We start from the raw sequence: 20,833 nt of genomic DNA, 5'->3' as shown, positions 1-20,833 counted from the left end.
CATGCCAAGTACTATCTATGGAGGTATGTGAAAATCGCAATCAAAATTAAATATACACTGAATGAAACTTCTAGCCCTAAAAATTGTTATAATCTATACAAACTGATTTCCATTACAAATCTCTAAATTATGACTGACATTTCACAAAGATGTTACCATCAACGAACACTTTTCTAATAGCGACTAGATTGATATACTATGCTAACTTCTGCAATTGTTAAAATACAAAAGTGGTATTTGCAGGGAAGGGCTGTTCATGCTACAATTAAAATTAAGATTTTTTTTTTTTTTTTTGCTTACTTCTCCAATGGAGTCTTGAGAATCTTGATTGTAAATTTGAGTTTCTACCTCACCGTCAGTGCTTTCTTCTGCCGTGACTTCCTCCTGAAAAAGCATGTATTTTTCATAGTAAGAGAGTCAGACAGACAACTACCATTTCTACATCAATGCCCAACGCCTATCTTGTGACTGCTGACTAGCCTCTCTCCATCCAATCTCATATTTCTGCTTTTCTGACATCTCCTCATAAGTGTCATATGAGATTCCATTTTCTCTCTACATCTGAATATCCAGACCATGTCCAAATATTATTGCTGCTTCTTTCTCCATAACTCAAAGACCTGGCCTTCTCTCTATCCACACTGCTAAAACTCTTGCCCACGGCCTTATTTCTCATTTTCAATTTCTGCATCTCCTGCCTTCCTGACACCCACCTCATTCCTTTCAAGGCCTATTCAAAATACTGCTACGCTCAACTGCATGGATTTCAAATTAACAGTGTTTTCCTTAAACTAATAAAAATTCTACTCTTTAACACAAAGCCCCTGCCATTAAATGCTATAACTTTTGCTTTATTTGGAAGTTCAAGGTGTAGGCTATTCTAATGGTATAGAGCAGGGGTTTGCAACCTTTTTCTTTCTGAGCCCACCCCCCAACATGCTATAAAAACTCCATGGCCCACCTGTGTCACAAAAACTGGTTTTCTGCATATAAAAGCCAGGGGCGGCGTTAAGGAGTAGCAAGCAGGGCAATTGCCTGGGGCCCCTATGAAGCTGTTGCTCAGGCTTCAGCTTCAGCCCCAAGTGGTGGGGATTTGGCTTTCTGCCTTGGGCCCCAGCAAGTCTAATGCCAGCCCTGCTTGTCGGACCCCCTGAAATCTGCTCTTGGTCTCCTCGGATCCCTGGTTGAGAACCACAGGAAAAGAGTTTGTCAATTATCATTTTCACAAAAGGTCCCTGACTTTGCCAGCAACAGAATTTTAAAAGCTTTTGAAACAGGATCCTTGTCAAAAGCTTATTCCAATCTCAAATCCTGGGCGGGGCAAAATTATTCACTGGAAGTATTTTCCCTTCTTACAAACCTCAGGTCCAACTCTCTGTATGCTTCTCAGTTTCTTTGGAAGAGGTATATCCACTGTTTCCTCTGAAATTTGTTCCGAGTTTTCTACTGTGCTCTCCTCTTCCTCCTCTCGTGGACGCTTGGGCAAGGAAGAACTTGGGGTAGCTGAAACTTGAAAGAGCCCTCGGTGTTATTTTCAAGAGCATTATGGCACACAAAAAGGGTTTAGGAAACTGGCAGAAAACCAGATGATTTCAGATTTTTCTCTGAGAGACTGCCTCTTGCTCTATACTCAACCATGGCACTTGGGACTGGATAGGAGTGTCTTGCTGTTCGCTCCTGGGGATGAACACACTAGGGGTGGCAGCAGAGCTTTCTGAGCTGCAGGCCCCCCTCTGTGAAACTGGCCCCTATTCAAAGTCCACCAGAACCCAGATTTGCTTCAGCTTTTTTTGTTTGTTTTTCAGTAGTCTTGTTCCTGACAGAACGTGGTTGCTAACATTTCCGTGGGTAGCAGCAAAGACAATTAAAAATAGTCACAATGGGTAATTTTGGGGGTAAATTTTGCAAATAACAGAAGCATCTATAATGACAGATGCTCAATGCAGCAGTAAGATCTAATTTTTTTTTAAATTGCCATCTAAGGCCTAGATGGGGGGTTTGAAGAAAGTACAGGTACAATCACAGAATATATGTTCAGTTCAGTTGATTTAGTTTGCTTTCCTACAGTAGTCATTTATAAAGTTTAGACCCAAACCTTTATATTAAACTCTGAATCTTCATACCAAAGCAAGATTGAGGAAACTGAGAAGCGAATGAGGGGAGATCCTGCTTTTTTCTGTAGCAAACAAGATTTAACATCCAGCACTAGTTTGAATAGACATGTGAACATTCACTTCTTGTTTCAGCTAGGATACCTTTTAGAAGTGTGCTAGGTCACATTTTTTAAAAGGTAACACTTTGGCAGGTGCAAGAAGGTAGGCCAGACCTCAGTCTTTTTGAAAGCCTACCCCACAATTTGAGCACGAAGCCATCAGCTGCTATTATATGCATTATGGCCTGATTCAATGAGGATCTGTAGTGGTTTGGGCACACCATGAGATTAGGCCCTGTATATTTATTTAGAGAATTAAACCAACCTGTACCAAACACTGCTGTGGAAGTGGAGGGCCTTTCTATCTGTGAGCTCTGTACGACCTCTACAATGGTGGGGGGTGGCTCTTGAGTTGCTGGCTCAATCTGAGGATGAGTTTGCTGAGTGGGCTGCACAAAAGCTGTAGCTTGAGTCTGTTGCTGAACAGTTAAGATGGGTTGAGAGAGAGATGTCTGGACATTAGGACTGGTGGAGCGTACAGATCCACTTGTGCTTCCAAAGACCGGAACATGCTCTACTGGTCCTTCTGACTGCATAGCTGGAAAGCAAATGGTAGCACATTTTAATTGGTTTATAATTATCTAGTACAGTTCACATTACTTTTCACTTGAGAAAGCAGTGGATAGTGAGATTTAATGTTTCTCATGTATAGCCTGTTAACTGATTTAAAGGTATAAAAACTGTAAAAGCACAAAAAAATTAGCAAGGGGATTCAAGGTCAGGTAGAATACCAGAAGTTATATTTAACTCTGAAATTGACTAGATTTCAAGGTAAAGGAGCCCCTTTAAGGTTATTTTAATTTAGATAGTTGCCCTTTATTTAGAACACTTACCTTCTTGGGTTTCCACCTGTGTTGTAGGCATAACTGTGGCTGTTGGAGTAGTGGTTGGATTTGTAACTGTAGCAGGAGTAACCATTGGACGGATACTTGCTCTTGGAGTAGATTTACTCCCGGGTATGGCAGTAGCAGTCACTTTACTTGGAGTTGACACAACAGGCGTTGGCTTAATGTTTGCTGTTGGTGGATCTGAAGTGCTAGCACTGGAAATAGGACACTGGTTTTATTTGTGCTAACAAAGTCAGGGTCAGACTTACAAGTGTATCAAATTCAGTTTTCTAACAAAATATCAAATGTTGATTTAAAAAAGTTTCACAACAACATTTAAAACAAATCATGGCATAGTACTAGTATCTAAGCTAAATTATTATTTAATTGGCATCACAGAGACTTGGTGGGATGCCCACATGGGTGAAAGTGATCATGAAATGATAGATTTCATGATTCTATGGAAAGGAAGGAGTGAGAGCAGCAGAATAAGAACTGTGGACTTCAAAAAGACGACTGACAAATACAGAGAACTGGAAGGCAGGGTCCCATGGGAAGAAAATCTAAGGGATACAGGAGAGTTGGCAACTTCTAGAGGTCACAACATTAAAGGCAGAATGGCAAACTATCCTGATGCAAAGGAAGATAGGAAGAATAGTAAGACGCCAATGTGTCTCCATTAGGAGCTCTTTTATGACCTGAAAAATCAAAAAGGAATCCTACAAAAAGTGAAAACATGGACAAATTGCTCAGGAGTACAAAAGAATAGCACAAGCAAGTACGAACAAATTCTGAAAAGTTAAAGCACAAAACAAGTTACAGCTAATAAGGGACATAAAAGGTAATAAGAGGCGGCTCTTCAAATACATTTACAGCAAGAGAAAGATGAAAGTGTAGGCTTCTACTTAGTGGGGAAGGAGACCAAGTAAGAGATGACATTTGGAAGGCTAAGGTTTTTAATGTCTATTCTGCTTCAGTCTTCACTAAAAAAGAAAAGTAGTAACCAGATACTCAATACAATTAATATTATCAACAAGAAGGGAAGAATGCAAGTCAAAATAGGGAAAGATCGGGTTAAAGAATATTTGTATAAGTTAGATGTATTAAATTCAACAGGGCCAAAAGAAATACATCCTAGGGTACTTAAGGAACTAGCTGAAGCCATCTTGGAATTGTTAGCAATTATTATCTGAGAACTCAAGGAGGATGGGTGAGGTCCCAAAGGACCGGAGAAAGGCAAGGAGAGTACTTATCTTTAAAAAAAGGGAACAAAGAGGATGCGGGGAATTATAGACCAGACAGCCTAACTTCAGTACCTGGAAAGATACTGGGACAAATTATTAAATAGTTTATAAGCACTTAGGGGATAAGAGGGTTATAAAGAACAGACAGCATGAATCTGTCAAGAACAAATCATGCCAAACCAACCTAATTTCCTTCTTTCACAGGATTACTGGCCTTAGAGTGACCAGATGATAACTCCAAAATATCGGGACCGCCACAGGGGGAGTGCCTTTTCAATTGTTACACTCACCTGGCACGTCCGGGTCTTCGGCGGCACTCCAGCGGCGGGTCCTTCAGTCGCTGACGGTCCTTGGCGGCATTTTGGTGGCGGGTAATAAATCTTGCCACCGAAGAAAGAAGTACCCGCCACCGGAGTGCCGCCGAAGACCCGGATGTGCTGGGTAAGTGTAACAATTGAAAAGTCACTCCCCCTGCCTGTTACCGCCGCCTAAGCAAAAAAAAAAAAAAAAAAAAAAGGGGCCGCCGCGCCCGAATCAAAATATCAGGAGAAATGGCGTCCCGACCATACTTCGGTCGGTACATGGGACAAACTGCTCAATGTCTGGTCACCCTAACTGGCCTAGTGAATCGGGGGAACCAGCAGATGTGATGTGTCTTGATTTTAATAAGGCTTTTGACACTGTTACCACAACATTTTCATATAGACTACATTTCCTGAGTTTGCTTATGAGATTGCTTTAGGGTAAGAGCATAACTGGTTGAAAGACTATACTCAAGCTGGGAGGGCATATCTTTAGGGGTCCTGCAGGCCTGAGTCTGGTACTATTCAATATTAGAAGGATAGAATATTAGAAGGATTAGAATTCAAAACCAACCTTGAAAAATTAGAGAATTGGACTGAAATCAAGATGAAATTCAATAAAGACAAGTGCAAAGTACCACACTTAGGAAGGAAAAAAAATCAAATAACGAACACAAAATGGGAAATAACTAGCTAGGTGGTAGTTATGCTGAAAAGTATCTGGGAATTATAGTGGATCACAGATTGAAAATCAACAATGGCTGCAGTTGCAAAAAAGGCTTATATCATTCTGGGGTGTATTAACAGGAGTGCCGTATGTAAGACATGGTAAGTAATTGTCCCGCTCTACTCGGCATTGGTTAGGCCTGAGATAGAGTAGTGTCCAGTTCTGGGCGCCACACTTTAGAAAAGATGTTTATAATTGAAGAGACCAGAGGAGAGCAACAACTGGGTGATGGGGTAACAAAATGGCAGATGAAATTCAATGTTGATAAATGCAAAGTAATGCACATTGGAAAACATAATCCCAACTATACATATAAAATCATGGGGTCTAACTTAGCTGTTACCACTCGAGAGACAGAGCTAGATCTTGGCATCATTGTGGATAGTTCTCTGAAAACATCCACTCAACATGTAGCAGCAGTCAAAAAAGCTAAGAGAATGTTGGCAATAATTAAGAAAGGGATAGATAAGATGACAAAATATCATATTGCCTCTATATAAATCCATGGTATGCCCACATCTTGAATACTGCATGCAGATGTGGTCACCCCATCTCAAAAAAGATATATTGGAATTGGAAAAGGTTCAGAAAAGGGCAACAAAATTGATTAGGGGCATGGAACAGCTTCCGTATGAGGAGAGATTAATAAGAGTCATCGCTTTTCCAAGCTGAAAAGTCTGAATAAGGGGGGATATGACAGAGGTCTATAAAATCATGACTGGTGTGGAGAAAGTAAATAAGTGTTATTTACTCCCTCTCATAACACAAGAGCTAGGGGTCACCGAATGAAATTAATAGGCAGCAGGAAGTATTCGAACAAAAGGAAGTATTCCTTCACACAACACACAGTCAACCTGTGGAACTCTTTGCCAGAGGATGTTGTGAAGGCCAAGACTATAACAGGGTTCAAAAAAGAACTAGATAAGTTCATTGACGATAAGTCCATCAATGGCTATTAGCCAGGATGGGCAGGAATGGTGTCTCAAGCCTCTGTTTGCCAGAAGCTGGGAATAGGTAACGGGGATGGATCACTTGATGATTACCTGTTCTGTTCATTCCCTCTGGGGCACCTGGCATTGGCCACTGTCGGAAGACAGGTTACTGGGCTAGATGGACCTTTGGTCTGAGCCAGTATGGCCGTTCTTATGTTCTAACAATAATGATAAGAACATAAGAGCAGCCGTACCGGGTCAGACCAAAGGTCCATCTAGCCCAGTATCTTGTCTACCGACAGTGGCCAATGCCAGGTGCCCCAGAGGGAGTGGACCAACAGGCAACGATCAAGTGATCTCTCTCCTGCCATCCATCTCCATCCTCTGACAAATAGAGGCTAGGGACACCATTCCTTACCCATCCTGGCTAATAGCCATTAATGGACTTAACCACCATGAATTTATCCAGTTCTCTTTTAAATGCTGTTATAGTCCTAGCCTAGGATAAAATGTTTAGAAATTCTGACCTATGAGGAAAGGTTTAAAAAAACTGGGTAGGTTTAAGTCTAGAGAAAAGACAACCGGGGGGGAGGGCATGATAAACAGTCTTCAAATACGTTAACGGCTGTTATAAAGAGGATGGTGATTAGTTCTCCATGTCCACTGAAGGTGAGACAAGATATAATGGCTTAATCTGCAGAAAGGGAGATTTAGGTTAGATATTAGGAAAAACTACAAGGGTAGTTAAATTAAGAAGAGGTTACCAAGTGAAGTTGTAAATCCCCATCACTGGATGTTTTCAAAATCAGGTTGGACAAACACCTGTCAGGGATGGTCTAGGTTTACCTGGTCCTGCCTTAGTGCAGAGGGCTGGACTTAATGACCTCTCGGGGTCCTTTCCAGCACTACATACTTATGATTCCATAATCAACAGCTACCTTCAAAGTTTTGTTCATAATTATCATTCTTGCATATCTCCACTAGAAAAGATTCTGCAGGGCAAATTATGCCTGGTGCACAACCCCATAGCCTTGATAGATGTGATTAACTAGAAATCTGCATGGCTCCAGGCGATAAAGCGCTGTCTATACTGGCGCTTTTCAGCACTAAAACTTTGGTCGCTCAGGGGTGTGTTTTTTCACATGCCTGAACAACTAAATTTGTGGGGTTAAAAGTGGCAGTGTAGACACAGCCTTATAATTGTCACTGAAGTCAACTGATATGGCTTAATACAGAGGGAGAATATCTGCTGAATAAGAATGATGCGAGTGATTTTTACAGTCACTTCTCAAGATCAGAACTTCATTTTAAAGAGATACCAGGATTTTAAAAATCAAAGATGTGTATCATTGTTACAAGAACACCCGGGGTCAAAACTGTTCCAAGAACAGAAATGTCAGATTATAAAGCCATAAAGATTATACATCTTCACAGCCTGGCGTAGTATCTGAAACGGCTTATAATTTTTCAAATGGACTAGATTTCAAGTTCACAGTGTACCTAAATGTGACAGTTTAGCAGTAAATGACTTAACTGGTTAGATTTGCCTCAGGAGGCAGACAGTTCAGTTAGTCCATAGCTCAGTATTAGCATTAAGCAGTCAGTAACTTCCAAAAGCTGTTCAAAAATTCTTAAATGAGAAAAACCCTTTAATTCATTTTAATTCATTCCTACAGTTCAAAACAAAAAATATAGACACAGCAACTGGACAAAAAAGAACCTACAACTTACATTCCTCTTTCACCTGAAGCTGGAGTAGATTTGAGTGTAATCTGCCTCTGCTGTTCCGGAACCTATTAGACATAAGTGTTTCTGTACATTATATGATTCCATTGCCAAATATTAAGCCAGCAGGCTCTATAAAATAATCCAAAAATGCAATTTTGATTACTGCTTCAGTAGACATATCTCCTTAATTACAATTGTTTCAACTACGGATTTGGCAGAATACCAGGTGAAGTTCCATGCTTACTCTCAAATATTCTGAGCTTGCTCAAGCAAGTCAAGTATTTTCTGGGATACCCATGATAATGCAGTTTTTTCAGTCAGCCAAAAAGAGTACTGATTAATTCTGTTCTATTGGAAAGAATCATATTTACTGTTGGACCAGGATGCAAGCTCAAAGTGTTAGCACCATAGTCCTGTGATATTGTATGTGCATATAAGACTGCAGACAGAATCAATGAGAGGAGCACTGTTTGAACGCTCCTCTGGTGAAACCTAGTCAGTAAAACAATTATATGCTTTTGTTAGCAATGGAAAGTTTGAATCCTACCAGAACGAATTTTTTGTTATTAACTTCTAATGCGCCGAAGAGCTGTTTCCCTTCCTTCCAAGACCAACTGGCTTTGGGACACTGGAGGTGGTATGTACTGTTTTGGGTTTCCAGCCACATTATTCTGGGTATTAAAAAGACTGGAAGCACCATGGGAAGAGGTTGTGTCTGTTGAATTTCCACCTGCTATCAGAGATATGGTATTAGGGAAGGGGCACCACACAGGAACTATTCTAATTCACAACTGCTCCGTTACTGTGAACTCAAAGCCCACACATTGTTAGACACAAACCATTCTGTTTCACTACATATGCTAATACAGCTAACAAAAGCTTCACATATCTTGTACCTTACCTTATTAGTAGACTCTGGAGGCTCATCTCGCTGTTCATGGTGCCTCTCTTGTTGCTCTCTTAGCTCTCTCTCCAGGCGGCAAATGCGACCTTCATACTGTGATTTGAGTGCACTCATCCGCACCTCCAACTCAGTCTTTTGCTCTTCTAATGCACTACTCTTTTGTTTCCACTCGTCATTTTCTTTTGTCAGCTGTTCTTTCGTACCTAATCAAGTAACAAAGCATTCCGTTTTTTCACTGCAAAACTGCCTACCAAATCTTTGTGCACTGAAAGTCTGTTTGCTTTTATAAGTTAATGAAGTTCTTTAAGCAGAGACCTATGTGTACTAACACACTGTAAGTGATAAAACTATTTCTTAGTGATAGCTTGTGTGATTTTTTTGAAAATATGGTTAGCAATTGTAAATTTGAAATATCGAAGGACTGTATGCTTTCTCCAACCCTCAGAAAGCAGGCACTAGTAATTTCATTCCTTCCTGATTAACACTGAACTTGCGGAAAGAAAGGAATGTCCTTTGTGCGGTTAAGTTATGTGGGATAAATACCTGGGTGATAAGCAAGGACAATATCCTCTGACATCTAAAATAACTCTCAGATTAGTTATTGGCCTCTTAACTGATACCAAGTCAAACATTTTTACAGATTCCAACACTGCATAACTAACTGTATATAGCTGAAAAACCTGCCCAATGAACAGCTACATTCAAAGTTTAATTTTAGAAACTTACAGTTTACATCACAGTTAATTTCTGGCTGAAGTTTACCCAAGAAGACCACAGTTTTCTCCAGGGTTTCAGCCCAGAAAGTTTCTCCATAAAACCAATGAAAAAAATGGAAAACCCTTAAGGCAGAGTAGGGTAACTTACCAGCTAACTGTGCAATTTTCTGCTTGGCAGCCAGCAGGGTCTTCCTAGTCTTCTCCTCTTTCTCAGTTATCTGTTGCCTGAGCTGTTCTTCCTGTGTTGTTCTCTCTTGCAAATCTTGATGAAGACGAGAAAGTTCTGACTGTAGCTGAGATATCTGTTCCTGAAGACTTCTGGCTTCACTTTCTTTCTCTGCTATAGTCTGCAGAAAAAAAAAAAAAAAAGAGATAATTTAGCTACCAGCTATAAGCTACCTTAAAACTAGGTGGTGAGTGCGTCAGACACAAAACACAGTCAATGAGCTGAGGTACTAACTAATCACTTTAGTTAAGACAGTAAAAGTTCTCAGTGGTATAATATTCCAGCTCCTCCAACACAGATAGAGAGAGAACACACATACTTCACAGGGTACAGTGAAGATTTGTTTGTAAAGTGCTTTTAAAACATATGTAGAAACTAAAAATATTGCTCTCTTCTTACCTTCTGTAAATTTTCAATCTGATTCTCCAGGGCTTTTGTCTTTACCTCAGCCTGGCTGAGAGATTCTTTCAGTTCTTGTATTTCCTGGACAGAAGCTTGCTGTTCTTGTTCTTCTGCATAAGACTGAGTTGATGTCTCAGCAACCACCTGAAACATTGCAAATTGGTCAGGTCCGGGTTGTGGGTTTTTTGTTTTGTTTTTTAAAAAGGAGCCATCAGATGTAGAAAGCTATCACTTTTATACACAACACTACCAGATGGGCACTGATCATCAGAAATGGTCTAAGCAGGATACAGAAAGGAATTATGATGCTCTCTTAAGGGCTGTTTCATACATCACACATTCAAACAACATACAGCATATTATTCTTTGGACATTTCAAAGTTAAAGCCAGAATTTCATAGGCAAGTTTCTGTATCAGAAGTAATGTTAGGCACGTTTTTAGTTTTTAAAACTAATTCAGATATTATAAACAGTAATACATATGAAGACTCTGCTGAAAATGTACTGTTCAATTTCTTAAATAATCAGAATTTACATCTACCTTGTCATATTGCGCTTTCAGCTCTTCATACTGAGTCTTGTATCGTCGTCCAATTTTCTTGACCTGTGTTATAGTTTTGACTTTTTCTTGTATGTCAGCCACTTTATTCTCTAGCTCCTTCTGAAGAGTGTCCTTTTCAGTTCTTATTTTAGTTAGCTCATCTCTGAGGGTCTGGACCAGATTCTGGCTTGTAGTCAGAGATGCATTAGATCTAAACACCAAAATTGGATGAAGAGATGCATGAGATCTTGCCAAGAGATAAACAAAGTCAATACATTTTGATATTGCTATATTTTTGTACTGTCATAGTCATCATGAGTGAATATATATTCAAAGTAAAGTACCCATATTGAATCAAATTATAAAAGTTAAATTTGGAGTCATTTGGCTACTTATTTTAAATGTCCTGTTTCCAAACAAATTAACACTTCACTTTTTATAACTAGGAGTATAAAAAGGAGTTAAATTGCTGAACAAACACCAAAGGCTTAACACTTATATAGGGACATTTAGTAGTTTCATTTCCTGATGTTGTCTTATTTTAAATATTACATAGTAAAACAGACTTTTAGTATGCAGAACTTTCCACAAGTTTCCTTATACCGTACCTTGCTATTTCTGCTTTAAGCCTGCCTGTTTCTTCACTCATCTGTTGTATGCGTTTGGTATTTGCCTCCTTCTCTGAAAGGAGTTTCCGATATTCTTCAAGATCAGTGTCTTTCTGTTGGCTCAGTAAATGCTGAAAGATATTTGTAATCTGAATAGTCTTGATTCTTGCAAAAAGAAAACATATTAGAATTCTACAGAATCTGTACGTGTTGGTGATGGTTGCTTTTGTGCTCTGTCAATGATGGTTTAGAACTGCATTCTAAGTTAGGCATGTAATATTGTATAAAAAAAAAAAAAGATGACCATGTTTACACTAAGGTATCACCACTAATGTATCACCACTGTTGCACAATTGTGATAAATCTCAAACAAAGTATACCTTGTAAGTTATCATTGGAAAAGTTGTAAGCTGTTGAACAATGTTATCCTGTTTATATGCGTGTAGTATCATTGCATACGAAGTTATGAATCTTTGCTATGTGTTTGTATCTCAAACATGTTGTGTTCCTGGGTAACACACACAAGACAGATTTAAATCAAGACCAGTCAGCTATGGTTGATGGACCATTAAGGAGAATCAACTCTTCCAGTGGGCCCCTTCCAACTATGCCTCAGAGAGCATGTAGACAATTGATGCCTCATGAATCGGCAAGGGCACGTAGAACATGTGATTCATGACTCCATGTTTGAGACTAACTTTCCATGCACATGGACTGAGAATATAAATGGAGACTGACATTATCCTTTTGCCTCTTTCTTGCTCCTCACCTCTGGACTATGATTTCTATAACAAAGGGAAGCTTTAAACAATGGACTGAGGATCCCCAATCATTTGGATGACCCAAAGAGACTTATTACAAACTGGCTGATTTAACATCACTGCTATTATCCTGATCTACAAACTCTGAAATCAACTGTAATGTATATGATTCATTTTAACCTTTTAATCACTCTTCTTTTCCTTATTAATAAATCTTTAGTTACTAAAGATTGGCTGAAGCATGTTTTTTGGGTGAGATCATGAAGTATATTTTGATCTGTGGGTAAGTAGCTGGTTCTTTGGAACAGGAAAAATCTAATATATGTTATTTCTGGTTTTAATAATCCTTTATCACAGATAAATGGTTTGTCTGGGCAATGCATGAGGGCCGGAGGGGGACTGTCTGTGGCTCCATAATAACTAGTATGGTTATTTGGAAGCACACATTTTTACCGGTTTGGTGAAGACTTAGGATAGACTACACCACCAGCCTGGGGTATATGCCCTGTATTCTGGCAATCTGACCTGAGATTGGTGCTTTTAGCTGTGTCCCATACCAGGCAGAGTGCCAAGGCAAACTCATGGTATCCTAACAAATTCAAGCTTTATAAATACATATTCATTGGTGATGTTTCACAAATCAAATTCATTTCAGTCTTCCACCACTTTTTCAGGAAATGGGGTTGATCTACCAACTTTTGAGTTCTTTCATTTGGATTTCCTCTGTGAAAAGATGCACTCACCTGGGTCCGGGCTTTCCAACGTTTGACATCCTCTTCCAACAGCTTCTTTTCTGCCTGAAGCATTCCACTTTTTTCACTTAGCTCAGCATTAGACTCTTGTAAAGGTAGGATGTCTGCCTCTAGCTTACGCACCTGGGAAATCATCAGGTATTAAAATATACCCCCATCTCACTGGGGGAGCAGCGGGGATGTTGGTCAGACTGCCAGAGTGATGTACAGCCCAGAAGGAGAGATGGGAGAGCGCATGCCTGAGAAGGCCATGGCTAGGTCCTCCTCGGGTTCTCCGCCTCCCACTGGCCAGTCAGGGGAGAAGTGGGAAAGCTGATTGATGGTGGAGCACAAAGGTCAATTTAAATCCCTTTCCATGCTTTCAGGGGTGTCTCCACTGGCTAGCGCAGATAAAGGCTAAAAGGTGCAGTTCTCCCAGAAGTAAATGACACTTAAGATTTCACTGGTGGACCTTGTGCCTGTAAAAGAGGAGGCCCGAAGCCTTCACAAGTTGAGGTCCCCCTTAATATCCTCTACTCGTCTTGTGTGTGTATGGGGGGAAGGGGGTGGGGAAGAGGAGGAGAAGATTCAGAAGTGAGCTGAGTTCTAGGGGTAGACTGAGGAGGGTCAACCCTGAGTTACTGGTTATATGATGGGAGTGGGAGCCCTGTAAATCACACTGGACACCATTAAATTCCTGGTCTGTGAGATAGCACTCCTGCCCAGTGTTATATGTGGCTTAAATTAATAAAATTGCGGCCCACCACTTCAGTCCATCCCTTTTTCTTTTATTTTAAAAAGAGAGTCCTGATCAAAGCGTATTGTTAACCAAGAGTATCTACAAAAAGAACAGGAGTACTTGTGGCACCTTAGAGACTAACAAATTTATTTGAAAATGGAACATATAGTAAGGAGATATATATATATACACATACAGAGAACATGAAAAGGTGGGAGTTGTATATATCTCCTTACTATATGTTCCATTCTCAAATAAATTTGTTAGGCTCTAAGGTGCCACAAGTACTCCTGTTCTTTTTGCGGATACAGACTAACACGGCTGCTACTCTGAAACAAGAGTATCTACTGATTTTTCTACTTTATTTAAAGCTGCCTGAAACTTTTTGCACAGTAAACAGGGCCTTGTCCTCTGACATCTTAATTATATTGAAAATCCTCTCAGTTGTGTCTGAAGTGATTGTCCCCCACTTTATAAACAAATTTTAAGCATACAGTTACTGCAATTAGTGATGTTATATGTCTAACAAACCCAGATGTTGATTCATTCAAGATCTCCTTCAAATAACGAGTGTCTGAGAACTCTGTGCATAAGTCTCATCACTAACCTTTGCCTGCATTTGTTGTAGTTCTTGTTCTAGCCTCTCTTTCTCTTCTCTCAGCATCTTGTTGGTTTCTATCAACACATTCATGGTTTCCGTCTTTTTCATTAGTTCTTCATGCTGAGCAATTGTTTTTGCTGTTATCTGTTAGGTCAAAGAAAATCATCCAAACTGGTTTAGCTTTCTTTGGACATAAACATTCAAACAACATTCACTGGCATTCCATTTTAGAAAACTATCACTGTGTACATAAACTCATGTAAACGCTTTTAAAAGAGTTAGATGAAGAAATTAATATATTGTTTAAAAACCCTGAAAATAGCAGGCTTCCCCATTTGATTCTCTGTACCATTTCTCCAAACATTTCTTTTGACTGCTTCCTAAATATCTATTCTGCACAACTATACATGTTAAAACAAGTTCTCGAAACATAATTGCTATCCTGCTTTTGAGAGCAAGTTCATCGGGCTAGGAGCAAAGTTAGTGCAACTGGACAAATATCAATCCCAATCCAAATACAATGGACTCTTGCACAATTCTTAGCTTTTAGCTTATGTTTGCACCGCAGATGAGAGGCATGCTTCCCAACTCAGGTAGACAGACACATGCTAGCTCAAATAGAGCTCTAAAAATACTGCTATAAATAGCAGCATAGCTGAGGATAGCACAGATGGGTGGCTCAGGCTAGCTGCCTAAGTACATACTCAGGGGGACTGGCTGGCTTCAGACTCTGACTGGTAGCTTGAGCCGCTGCCTGTGCTATCACCGGCTACACTGCTATTTTTAGCAAGCTAGCTTGAGCTAAGCTAGTACTTCTGTCTATCCAAGCTCAGAAACACACTCCCAGCTGCAGCATAGACGTACGCAGTTGAAGTAGGAAAAGACTTGAATAAGGAGGAAGACATTTCAGCCAGTTGTTGAAAGTGTAACCAACAGTTCATGTACACACCTGCACCTTTTCTCTCTCTGCGTTCAGACTATCGTGCAACTCCTGGAGCTCCCTTTCCAGGTGATCCACCCTTTGACGATAACGCAAGCTCTCTACCTGGGCCACCTCAAACCTTGTTTCCGCAATCTCCTTCTCTCGGCGTATAAATCTATAAGAAAGGGGGTCATTTGAACTCAAGAGTAAAAAGGAATTTTAAATCTAGACACCCATGTCAGAATGACGCCTGCTGCTAAAAGAAAATAAAAATGGCAGTTGGCTGAAGAGACCCAAAAGCAAATCCTAATATCTACCAATAAATAAAGGAAACAAGAACACTTGATCCTACTTTGGGAAGGTGTCACTCTGTGGAATGTTCTTGCCACCAACATTTACCAGGAGGTACCAGGCCCTCCAGACAAGTCTTTGCCTTACATCTTTTCCATATGATACTTGGGACCATTCAGCAGTTGCAATTCCACCTATCTCAGCTAGTACTGAAGCAGGGCAAAAGGCTGTCACCATAGCTAATATCAGTTAAAAATTAATCCACTTTAATTTTGAAATTTTCTGTGTTTTCCAAAAAAGAAAATGAAGGTGAACTAACCAGTTCAGCAACTGAAATTACTCACAATGACTAAGGAAAATAGTTTAGGATTAAATTTACCTGAGAATTTCTAAGATTTGTTCTTGTGATTTGCCTTCTTCATTGAGAGAAACATTCAATGCACTTGGCATGGATTCCTTCACAGAGGTCACCATCTTGTCACTTAGATTTTCCAGTTGCTCATGTAATAATCGGTTTTGTTTTTCTAAATCGTCACAGCGAGACCCAAGCTTTGAAGCTTCATCCTACGACAGAAATATTTTTCTGTTTGGTCATGATGAATTTTAATTTGCATGGGTCTGAACACTACAGATATCTATACACTTCAGAAAAGTCACTGAAGCCAGAAAAATCTTACCTTTAACATTCTCTCCCGCTCCTCCCATGAGGCTTTGCACTCCAGAAGTGCAGATTCAGCTTTCTGAGTAGCTTCTTCTAACTGCTGCTTTATTGCTGAATTCTTAGCAACTTGACTTTTAGCAGCCTGCAAGGCCTCAACATCAGCTGCATGAAGCATCAATTCCCGTTCATACTTATTTTGAGCTTCTGAAGCTATCTTTGCCTGTGAGAAACAGTGTACTTTGTTATTTCTTCAAGTATATCACATACCCTCCATAGCTCGTTCAAAAGTTACATAAATACAAAAAGGGAAATTTCCCAATATTAGACTTGTCTTCTCTTGTACATCAATACTGATAAAATAAGCCACCAATAATAAAATCTAAGCCACCTCCTCAAAGTGTCCCTATCCCTTAACCCATGTGATTCTCAAAAGCCTGAGAAAACAGATATGCAGATTTGACTATATCCCTAAATATTAACGCTCTGGCAGCCAGCTGGATGAAATCCACTTTTTATATGCCCTATCACCAGCCCTCTCCCTTTAAATTCTGCATTGAGAGGGATAGGAGCTTGTTCAAGTACTTCTGCTGATTGCAACTATGGAGAGAGATAAATACAAAAAGGGGGGGGGGGGGGGGGAGGACCAGCAAAAGATTGATTCAATCTTATTATCTGACACATGAAAATCCCTGGCACTCAGTCTACATAAGCTACACAATGGAGTTTTCTGAAAGAGTTATTGGAATTCTCAGATGTAGAAAAATAAGCATGACTAGGTTTCACTGTAAAAACCAGCAGTTACTTGACACCAAACTTATCTTCTCAGAGTACTGGCAAAAATGTTTTGCTACAGTTATTGCTGCTAGCATGCACTCTAAGTAATTGTCAAAATTGGGTTTGGAAAAATTTTCCCCTAGTATATACTGGTGAGAACTTTAGTTTTCACCTTCTTCTGGAGAGTTAAGTAAGAATCCATTAAGATCAGTTAAGTACATCCCACAATCAGTGTTCCCTCTAATTTTTTACGTCCATGTGTGGAATGAATTTTGTTATGTGCACCAATATGGAGGTGATGTTTGACACATCACCTTCATATTGGTGCACATAACAAAATTCATGTGGTGGGGGTGGGGCTGAGAGGTTTGGAGTGTGAGAGGGGGCGAAGGGCTGGGGCAGAGGGTTAGGAAGTGGGGGGGTGAGGGCTCTGGCTGGGAGTGCGGGCTCTGGGGTGGGGCTGGATATGAGGGGTTAGGGGGGCTCAGGGCTGGGGCAAAGGGTTGGGGTGTGGGCTCTGGGGTGGGGACGGGGATGAGGGGTTTGGGGTACAGGCTGCCCCAGGGCGGCGGTGGGAAGAGAGGACTCTCCCAGACCTCTCGTGCCGCAGAAGTTCGGGGCTGGGGAAGAGACACCTCTTCCCGGTCGCGGCAGCTCCAGCGGGGCTAGGCCAGGCCAAGGGAGGGGCACCTCCCCGCCGCGGCAGGTTCACACTGTGGCCTTATACAAGTGCAGGATTTTATATTCAAAGTCTATTTAATTAACACTCTAGTTATTTAAAATTTAGATTACATCAAGGCAATAAAGCACCAGGAAATACAGTCTAGGAAACAATCATGTCATAGGAATGGACGAACTGCTCCTGTAATACTCTTCTATTTCCACTAATTTCTCTGACCAACTGCACTGAAAGTTAAACTTGTCCTTGGCTCCAGACAGAGACAAAACTATCAAACAATCTTCATCTGGCCATTTATAGCTAAAACCAAAACTTACTTGTTCCTGACAGTCACGCCTGGCTTGCTGTTCATTATTTATTGCTGTGCTTGCTCTTTGAAGAGCTTCCTGGACTTCAGATTGCACATTAGAGAGACTCTTCTTCAGTTCAGATAGCTATAGGAAGGAAATAAAATTGAACATGACAATGTAATTTATTAAGTACTATAACACAGTGTTTAAAAGAAGCAACACGAAGAGGTACAAGATATGAATAATTTAGAGCCAAAGGAGGAATTTTAAATGGTTATAATCTGGTGAGATTTAGATTTTGGTTTATTAATGTAATAGAGCCATTTTTGTGCGAATTCAGGTCTTCTGAGCTCCCTTTTCAGAGATAGTTAACTATGCTTTCCCAGCTGAGTTCACATCAGTGATGCTGGTTGCACAGCGGTCTTGTTAATTTCAACTCCAAGAGGAAGGAAATCAGCCATTTTCCAAATATAAAACAGAAAAATTAAAGGGCCTGGATGCCCTAATTTTGGCATACATACACAAACACCGCAGCTTGGTTTTGCTAGTGTGCCAACGCTATTTCCTTCAAGCGCTGATTAAAGTATAAGATAAGAGAAACAGTGAAGGACTGAGTGGATAAGAGTTTAATATATGTATTCAAATATTTTAATATAGCATCCTTCTAATTGAATTACACTCCTGTAAAACCTTTTGTGAAAGGTACAACAAATTAGCATTGGAGACTGCATTGCTTTCCTTTTCTGCATAGAAGTTAAAATGAAAACTACAATTAAAGACTAACTGCAAACATATTCTTGTAGACACAAGGAAGGTGAACGTTCAGCACTCTATACCTGTTGCTCCATGTTCTGTATAGCTTTACGTTTCTCATCCTGAAGTTCTTGCTTTTCCTTCTCTGCCTCCATCAACTTCTTTTCTAGCTGGGCTTGATACTCAGAAGAATCCTTCAAACGGGCTTCAACAGTTGCACGAACTTCCTCTGTCACCTTTACAAAAAAAATAATGACAAAAGGTCAAGCCGTCAGTAAAAATTTAGATCCACACACACTACAAGGTACATGAGATCTGCTTGTGTTCCATACTTTCCTTATAAAGATTCACATTTTATGTTTCACATTCATGCAATACTCATTTTAAGCCAAAAAATGGATTCTCAATCTCAGTTAGCCAAATGTCATGGGGACATTGGAAAGTATAGCTAATGGTATTTTTGAATAACTCGGGATATTTTCAACATCCCACTGGGGGCATTTTTGAAGAGCAGTTTCAGATGACTAGGTTGGGATATGTATCAGCTGAAATATCTTATTACATATTAAAGTTTGTAAAATGTATAAAACTCATGCCTCAATGAAATGTTTGCAATAACTATTGGAGGGGAAGAAGACTGGATGCTGGACACAGAGCAACATGTACTTGATCTGTTGGATGCCACAATTTTAGTAAAAACAATACATTTTGTCTGGTGATCAAAGTTCTATTTGGGTATTCTCTACTTTGACAAATCAAGAATCTAAAAGACATACTGACAATTTATAACATTGGGCTGCATTTGCAGTTTAGGCAGTGTTTTTTTACAAATAGGATGTGGATATTTGCCTTCACACTTGAAGTGTGCCTAGAAAGTATTCTTTCGCATATTTGAAAAGTTTACTCCGTTAGGATAAACAGTGATTATATAGAATGTCTGACAGAAATTAGATCTGATTCATATGCAATGCCTACATTTCCAAAGGTCCTGTGAGGGCTGAGGCCACTTTCTTGAACTTGGAGACAGTCAGGCAAGGAGTCAGCCTTTCCTCAAATTTACAGTTCAGTTATATTAACACAGGGGTAGGCAACCTATGGCACACGTGCCGAAGGCACGCGAGCTGATTTTCAGTGGCACTCACACTCCCTGGGTCCTGGCCACCGGTCTGGGGAGCTCTGCATTTTAATTTAATTTTAAATGAAGCTTCTTAAACATTTAAAAAAACCTTATTTACTTTACATACAACAATAGTTATATATTATAGACTTACAGAAAGGGACCGTCTAAAAACGTTAAAACGTATTACTGGCACGCAAAACCTTAAATTAGAGTGAATAAATGAAGACTCGGCACACCACTTCTGAAAGGTTGCCGACCCTTGTATTAACATATGGGCATTAAAGTATGCAGGAAGACTGAATGTGCAGTTTGCTTGAAAGTCTATTTACAGTAAGTACTGAAAAGAAATGGTATAATTTCACAAGACTCTAACACACACTGCAAAATACTTGCTTCTGATTGTGACATCCCATGAAACACAGGCTGCAGAACTCCTCATAAGTAAGAGTACTAATACAGTGAAAAATATGACCAAGATGTACACTGTTATATTTAGCAAGTAATGTTAATGGCTAAATACATATTGACACTTACCTGTTTTTCTTTATTAAGGGATTCTTCTAGACTAAGAACCATAGCTCTGTACTGTTCCACATTACTAGTAGTAGTCTTCAGTCTTTCCTTCAGGTCATTAACTTGTTCCTCAGCTTGTCTTAGTCGACTAACAAGATCATCCACATCCTCATTTGCACTAGACTGTCCTAAGATATAAAAATGCATAAATTTCATAAACTAGAACTCAGTCTTTAAGATGTAAATTATGTCCAAGTTATACCTTCTGAAGATAAGATAAGCAGTGGCATTGCTTTGTGATTTTCACAGGAAGCAACTTAATTTCATCAGACATTACCCTGGCTGTACATATTAATTTTTGTAGTGCTGCAAGGGAGAAGTGAGATGAGACAGTACACACGAGGGTAGTCTGGTAAGACTAGCCTTATCATTAGAGCCCTGTGATTTTCGCAAATATGAAGTCACAGGAAATAAAATGAAAAACATATATAAAACAGAATAAAGCAACTGTGCCCTCCTGCCCCAATACCTCACTCTGCAGGGGTGCATGGGGTCGCAGTGCTGCTCAGGCTTGGCCCAGCCATCTCTCTATCATGACGTGATGGGGTCTCCAGGCCAAATCTGAGTGA

At 39.9% G+C, this 20,833-nt stretch overlaps 1 protein-coding gene across 1 annotated transcript in view; it reads right to left on the bottom strand.

Annotated features, from left to right (window-relative positions):
- TPR (translocated promoter region, nuclear basket protein) overlaps nucleotides 1-20,833 on the bottom strand; it is a 68,526-nt gene that overhangs the window by 17,383 nt on the left and 30,310 nt on the right. Inside the window, exons 22-39 of the mRNA XM_065410182.1 lie at nucleotides 20,226-20,392; nucleotides 18,655-18,807; nucleotides 17,846-17,962; nucleotides 16,092-16,295; nucleotides 15,794-15,978; nucleotides 15,151-15,298; nucleotides 14,208-14,345; nucleotides 12,874-13,005; nucleotides 11,370-11,500; nucleotides 10,762-10,972; nucleotides 10,218-10,364; nucleotides 9,741-9,939; nucleotides 8,874-9,079; nucleotides 7,976-8,037; nucleotides 3,046-3,254; nucleotides 2,478-2,750; nucleotides 1,361-1,509; nucleotides 301-384 (exon numbers count right to left, since the gene is read on the bottom strand). Coding sequence (XP_065266254.1) covers nucleotides 301-384; nucleotides 1,361-1,509; nucleotides 2,478-2,750; nucleotides 3,046-3,254; nucleotides 7,976-8,037; nucleotides 8,874-9,079; nucleotides 9,741-9,939; nucleotides 10,218-10,364; nucleotides 10,762-10,972; nucleotides 11,370-11,500; nucleotides 12,874-13,005; nucleotides 14,208-14,345; nucleotides 15,151-15,298; nucleotides 15,794-15,978; nucleotides 16,092-16,295; nucleotides 17,846-17,962; nucleotides 18,655-18,807; nucleotides 20,226-20,392 — 2,915 coding nt within the window. The remainder of the gene's footprint in view (nucleotides 1-300; nucleotides 385-1,360; nucleotides 1,510-2,477; nucleotides 2,751-3,045; nucleotides 3,255-7,975; nucleotides 8,038-8,873; nucleotides 9,080-9,740; nucleotides 9,940-10,217; nucleotides 10,365-10,761; nucleotides 10,973-11,369; nucleotides 11,501-12,873; nucleotides 13,006-14,207; nucleotides 14,346-15,150; nucleotides 15,299-15,793; nucleotides 15,979-16,091; nucleotides 16,296-17,845; nucleotides 17,963-18,654; nucleotides 18,808-20,225; nucleotides 20,393-20,833) is intronic.

This window comes from Emys orbicularis, chromosome 8 (genome assembly GCF_028017835.1).
Source record: "Emys orbicularis isolate rEmyOrb1 chromosome 8, rEmyOrb1.hap1, whole genome shotgun sequence".
Classification (NCBI taxonomy): Eukaryota; Metazoa; Chordata; order Testudines; family Emydidae; genus Emys; species Emys orbicularis.
This window is presented reverse-complemented; position numbering and strand designations above follow the sequence as displayed.